Source organism: Uranotaenia lowii, chromosome 3, assembly GCF_029784155.1.
Source record: "Uranotaenia lowii strain MFRU-FL chromosome 3, ASM2978415v1, whole genome shotgun sequence".
In the NCBI taxonomy this organism is placed as follows: Eukaryota; Metazoa; Arthropoda; class Insecta; order Diptera; family Culicidae; genus Uranotaenia; species Uranotaenia lowii.
Window position 1 is genome coordinate 363511946 of NC_073693.1, and position 6988 is coordinate 363518933.

General features: G+C 33.7%; 1 protein-coding gene across 2 annotated transcripts in view; it reads right to left on the reverse strand.

Moving 5' to 3' along the window:
* Positions 1-483: 483 nt before the first annotated feature.
* The window catches only part of LOC129755050 (uncharacterized), a 338015-nt gene continuing 331510 nt past the window's right edge, over positions 484-6988 (reverse strand). The window contains exons 3-6 of one of the 2 annotated variants that reach the window (XM_055751358.1): positions 4645-4715; positions 2092-2126; positions 1064-1555; positions 484-1004 (exon numbers count right to left, since the gene is read on the reverse strand). In XM_055751358.1, the coding sequence (XP_055607333.1) occupies positions 519-1004; positions 1064-1405 (828 nt within the window). In that variant the 5' untranslated portion in view covers positions 1406-1555; positions 2092-2126; positions 4645-4715 and the 3' untranslated portion in view covers positions 484-518. Of the gene's footprint in view, positions 1005-1063; positions 1556-2057; positions 2127-4644; positions 4716-6988 lie in introns of both variants that reach the window. The other variant, XM_055751357.1, reaches the window with a different exon arrangement.

The following is a 6988-nucleotide window of genomic DNA, read 5'->3' on the forward strand; positions in this document are numbered from 1 at the left end:
ATTTTCCGCTGACTGAGGCTTCCGGGAAAACCCGGAAAGACAAACAGCAAAACCATTCGGTAAGCAAAACAAAAACCTAGAGAAAAAAAAGTCGGTACCGATTCTTCCTGTTCCCCCGAAAAAAAAAATGGCATACCAAGCTGACTAAAACCAGAGGAAAAGCGCCCATCTATCGTTGTTATTACACCGTTATTATCATCAAACATGGTCTCCGCCGGCGAGAAACGCGCCAAACGTGTTTACACCGGGGGATAGGAAAGTGCTCTCATGTGTAAGCCGTTCGGCGTTTTTCATTTTTTTTTAACTGTTTCCTCCCTTTGGCAGCTGACTTTTGACCGCAACCGTGTGGGTTCTTTGGCAAAAAACGAAAAAAAAATCCACCCGCCAAAAGCCGAACGGTACACATTTGCCAAAGATACTTGCTGCGGACAAGCGGACTTTCGGAAAAGTGGATAAATGTACCCTAGTGGATTAGCGCGCTAGTCAGGATTCGAATACCACACACGGTAATTTATTAGTTAGTCGGCTACCAAATACATGACACAGCAGAATGCAAAGGAAATCCCACTCAGTGATCCGACGACGGTCATCAGCTTCAGCATGTTGAAAACGACCATCGTTGGCATTTCCTGGGACACCGGTTTTTCGACCACTCCCCGAATCCACAAATAGTGCACGTTTAACAAGGTCAACTGCGGGGACAAACTTGTCGGTCCGCACTGTTCCGGAATGAAGCCCATCAGTGCCCCCAGGAACCATTCTCCATCGGATCGTTCGTGCAACACCGGATTCCCGACTTCGATTTCGCACTCGGTCATGATCACTGCCTTATCGGTCGGAATGTCCAGCTCATTGTCTGGTTCGAGATCAGTCTTCAACAGCCTTATCTGTTGCAGTGTTCCATTACTATCGAGGAAGAAACTTCTGTTCGCAAGCTTCTCGGTTGGTTTCGCCAGATCGTACATTGGACAGGTCAGTAGAGAAAAATCGTTCTTCACCACCAACTAGAAAGAAAAATCCTTAAAAAATACTTAACTCCGAAAACTCAAAAGACCTATCATACCACCGCCAAATTCCCCATCGACTGGTATTCATCCTTGGGGGCGTAATTTTGATGAACGATCAGCTCGGCCACGTCCTGACCCTTATTTCCACAGAAAGGCAGCACCCGGAACATCTTTTTGTTCGCATCCGGAAACAAACAGGAGGCTGTGGTCAGAATGTGCCGATGCCCAACCACGGCGCCCGCACAGGTCCTCAAATCGATACGTTCCTCTTCCGAGGTGATCTTCTCGTTCCATCGCGGCTGGATTCGGACCAGCGCCGGCTGCAAATCGATGTCGGCTGACACTTGATGGAACATTGCTAGCAGCGTAAACAAAGCCAACGAATTTGGCCCTTTCATGATTGGCAATGTGACTAGGTCACTAGATTGGTAAAACAAGAAGGATCATTTGTGCGAACTGGTACGTTTTTGCATCCTGTCAACTCAGTGTAAAATCCAAGGTTTTTCGAAACACGAGATTCTCCGACTTTGACAGTAAGAGAAAGTTCACTGGTGTTGGGAAAAGTATTAGAAATTTTGTCACTTTTAGCACATTTTAAAAATTTTAGAGCAAGTTCATTGGTGTTGGAAAAAAGTGGTAGACATTTTGTCACTTTTAGCACATTTTGAAAATTTAGCCATGCAAAAACATTTTCAAGATCTGTGGCCTTCAAGTTTTTTTTAACAACACGTGTTGAAGTTTCGCATACTGTGATGCAAAAATAGCAATGTTTCTATCACATACGGCTGAATTAGAAACAGTGCTGTAAAAAAATACAACGCCCAAAGATCTTGAAAACATTTTGGCATAATACAATTTTCAAAATGACAAAATTTCAACCACATTCTCCCAACACCAGTGAACTTGTTCTAAGTAGGCGAGGAGTGAGCGGGGCTCTCATTGAGTTTGTTTACAAACAGAAGACTATTTGCTCAGTTTTTCTGTGATTTGTTGGTAAACAAACTCCATGAGTTCCGCAGTTGCATAGCCAAAATAGCCAAAATGCCACACCTTGGTAAAATCTGTCGGAGCTCTACACGCTTACCGCTTTTCAGTCAACCTATGTAAGGATAACTGCGCCTGCAATAATAAAAATAATATTTAAATAGTTCACAAAAGATGTTTCACTTGAAATTTGCCCGAAAAAGAAATTTTCAACCAAGACGAATTTTAAACCAAGAAAAAAATTTTATTTCTGAATTTTAACGAAAATTACAAAAGTTTTAAAATAAAGTCTGAGTGAACAATTTTAGATTTTTCATCAACATGAGCTTCCGAAAAAACATTATTAGTTCTTGATAAAACAATAGATATCTGAAATTCTGTGACTCAACCCAAATAGTCTGCTACGATTATCTGTGTTGCTTTTCGATAAATTGAGTTATTTTACTAATAATTCGCATCACCCATTAACGAAGTCATAATAAAGCTTTCAAAATCCTATTCCAATGATATCTGAATATAATCAAATGTGTAGTTTTGAAGATAGTTGATTAAAAATATGTGAAAATGAACATTTTTCTGATTTTCCCAAATTCTGACTGTTTGAAAAAAAGCAATATTTTTTGGATTTTGAAAAATGGTGGGGAATCGTAGGCCACCAAATCCAAATTGACCAAATAACATGCAAAGTTTATGAGTTGACCCAAAACTGTGAATTCCTAATTCATTTCGTTATTTAAAAGCAATTTCATATGATGAAATAAAAAAGAGAGCTGTGTATGATCGCATAGATTCCAAAACCTGGCTCGCGAACGTTTTGGCAAAATTTCTTATATAGGGTGGACAAAATAATAGGTAAAACGTATTTTAAGTTCTGAATTTGTATAAAAACATAAAAATATAGGTGATTCAAGATGTGTGGCCCACGATTCCCCACAAGCTATGACTTGCAAATTAGTTGCGTTTGTGTGACTTATTGATGTTTCATCAAAAATTTCTTTTCCACGTGAAAGATCATGGCAAAACTAAGATCAGAAGCTTAGGAGCATATTTTTGTTATGCACTTTAGGTTCCCCATCACTCAAATTAGCGGGTGTTTTTTTAATTATGTAAGTATATTTTTCTACCTTTTTTTTTGCTTGATAAATAAAAGAAGCATATTATGCGTATTTTAGTCAACAACATATAGGAATACATCCTCACGCAAAGCGACGACGGTTACAGTTGGTTTGAGATTTTAATCTCAATACACATCTGAGATATTAAAAGTGGCCCACGTTTCCCCATGGCCTACGATACCCCACTCTTCACTATATATTTTCCACAACCTTAGTTTTCACTGTGGTAAGCTCCGGAAGATTTTTAAATGAAAGTGATGACAAATAGTATCATCAGTTCTAACAAGAATATTGTGAGAGCGAATGTTCGCCCAGAAGTACTGTTAAAAAATTGAGAGAATTTTGTAATGACAAACATTAAGTTATGTACTTTACAATATCGGGTATTCAAAAAGTCGTGTTGAGTTTTTTTTCAAACACGTGAATTTGTTTTACCTTTCTTTTTTAGATTTGTTTTCGCCACAAATTTTTTGTTATAAAACATGACGTGAAGCTCTCCTAATGTTAAAAAAGAAAATATTTAAAATGCCGCCCGCCGACAAGATTTTAACTTTAAATTGGCTCGTCGGTTCAAAAGATTGCTCATTCACAAGCATCCAAATTTTTTAAGTGATACTGTTATAAAGAGTGGAAGGAGTATTTAAATAAATTAACCATGTATTTTTTCTTGAAATTCTTTTTATTGTGGTCTCATTTATAAAAACAGAACAGCCTTCTACCGAGCTTCGACTATGAAATTTGAAAGTTTAAATAAGAACTTTAATCTTGAGCTGAGTAAAATGCTTCAGTAACTTAATTCAAGACTGAGTAAGCTTCGATAAGAGTTCAGGTTTTTACTCATCGGTATAGAGGTAAAAAATGTTATAGAGCACCAACAATGAAGAGAAGTTTTTCGAAGGTGGCCGTATAAAAATTCTGAACAAAACCGAATCTCCTAATCTCCGGAATAAATAGAAAAAAATCGGTTAAACGACCGCCCCAAATATTTTGTAAACTTACATGTGTTTACCTAACGAAATCAACTGACAGTATGTAAACAATACACTTTAAACTATTTGTACTCAACATTTCTTTTATTTAAAAAAAAAAGTTTAGAACAATATCAGCTTTGCTGTGATATCAATGTCGGAAAATTTCAAATAAAACCACTTCCTCATTCTCAGAGGATCTGAATCCGTGGTTTATTCTTGGATCTAATTTATACAAGAATTGGACCAACGAAATAAGATATAATCCAGTTAAAAAAACAAGCAAGTAGCAACCCCACTCGTGTTCCATTTACTGTCAAACGGTTTAGAACTGCGTCAAATTGAGTTCAAATTTCATCAGTTTTGGAGCAATCCCTATACCGGTTCGGAAAAATGTTGCGTTGTAACTGATTTAATGGACCATGGATGCAAATGCTTCGGTCGGAATTTGGGTTTATACCGGCTGTTTGGACCACAGTTACATGTCCAAACAGCCCGTTTGGGAGAAATGTTTAAACAAAATTTCTTCTTTTGGTTTTCATGTTTTTTGCGTTGTCAATCAATAGATACATTGCCGTTTTCAATGCCATGTTCGATAGATCTGTTCTTCCATTTGATGGTTCAGTATCATAGTAGTTTACCTGAAAAGAGAAGAAAAATAGAATTGATTAATATACATAAAATTCATTTAGATATAGATAAATCTAAATGTTGAATTTATATCTTCTGCAACGTAAAAAAAAACTCATTAACTAAATAAACTTAAACTAATTTTGAACCAGAATTCGAAGCCATAAGTTATTATATGTATAAAAATTTGATCAAAATTTGACCAGTGAATGGCCGTAGGAACGTGGGTGGGGATGAGGGTTTTCGGGTTGAAACCTCCCCCGTGAGGGTCCTGGAAAAGCAAACGAGGTGTTCTACTCTGCACTCAATTTTTTTTATCCTTAATAAAATTTTGTTGATCGAGTATGTTATTCTAAGAGCACCAGTCTTGACTCAGAACTGATGTCAAAACCTCGATAACTAATCTCAGGTTCAGAATTCTGCTAAAGATTTCGAAAATTTTATTTGTCCGGACTAAGAATCCAGATAGTTACAATTGCGTTTTTTATACCATTCGTTTGATCGAAAAATGTGAGCATTCTAGTGACTCTTCTTATATTTCTCATCTATTTGGAACAAAAACTTTTTTTATAAAAAATATAATGATAAAGTTCATGAATTTTCAAGTCGACTATGACGGATTTCTGAGGTGATTGTGCAAAAATATTTTGAGAAGGTTTTTTCTAAAAAACACTTAAACTAAGACATCTGGAAAAAAGGCAAGATAAACCTTTTCATTACTAACACAACACTGTCAAATTTTGCATATGGAAACCCCAGATTCTTAATGATAAAAGCTTTAGAAAACATCCTAAGTTTTTGTTTCATATTTAGATCCAAAGTACTTAGACTCAACTCTTTTGCAGAGTGCAAAACTTTAAAATGGTGGTTCAGAATTCAAAACACAGAAAAAGCTACATCATCCAAAATTCAGTTTTTAATTCAGATTAAAAATAAAAAGAAAAATAATAAATTCACATTGAAACCCATAACATCGGATATAAAATACTAGATTGATGACTGAAGACTCTGAAAAAATTTTAATTCTCGGCTCAAATTGAAATTTTGATCTAGAATTTAAATTAAGACATCGTTGTTTACATTTCAGAAATTGAATTAAAACACGAAAAAGACCCATTTTCATAAATTTTAATCTTGATAATTTTAACTCATTTTTTAGCTCAATCTGGATTTTGTATAAAAATGCCGCATATAAATTTCAGATACAGAATTGATTCAAAATTCAGATTCAGCTCATAAATGCATTGAAATTATCAAGATAAGAAGGATACTCAATAATAAGAAATATTTCTTGTTTTTTTTTAAATAATGCATTGTTTAAGTTGATATTGAAAATAATAACAATAAAATTCTGAAATGATAGAAAATTTTATATTTATGATTTTTGAGAGATTTTTGAGCCATATATTTTAACATTATTGTGGCATAAGTGAAATTTTTATGACAGTTTTGTGACATTTTTGTAAAATCTCTGAGAAGTTGTTTTTCAAGTATTATCATTTTTGTAATATTTGTAATTTTTGTCCTTTTTATAATTTTTTTTTTTTTTTTCATTTTGCCATTTTTGATATTTTAGTCTTTTTTATCATTTTTGAATTATTTTTCATTTTGCCATTTTTGTCATTTTTGTCATTTTTGTCATTTTTGTCATTTTTGTCATTTTTGTCATTTTTGTCATTTTTGTCATTTTTGTCATTTTTGTCATTTTTGTCATTTTTGTCATTTTTGTCATTTTTGTCATTTTTGTCATTTTTGTCATTTTTGTCATTTTTGTCATTTTTGTCATTTTTGTCATTTTTGTCATTTTTGTCATTTTTGTCATTTTTGTCATTTTTGTCATTTTTGTCATTTTTGTCATTTTTGTCATTTTTGTCATTTTTGTCATTTTTGTCATTTTTGTCATTTTTGTCATTTTTGTCATTTTTGTCATTTTTGTCATTTTTGTCATTTTTGTCATTTTTGTCATTTTTGTCATTTTTGTCATTTTTGTCATTTTTGTCATTTTTGTCATTTTTGTCATTTTTGTCATTTTTGTCATTTTTGTCATTTTTGTCATTTTTGTCATTTTTGTCATTTTTGTCATTTTTGTCATTTTTGTCATTTTTGTCATTTTTGTCATTTTTGTCATTTTTGTCATTTTTGTCATTTTTGTCATTTTTGTCATTTTTGTCATTTTTGTCATTTTTGTCATTTTTGTCATTTTTGTCATTTTTGTCATTTTTGTCATTTTTGTCATTTTTGTCATTTTTGTCATTTTTGTCATTTTTGTCATTTTTGTCATTTT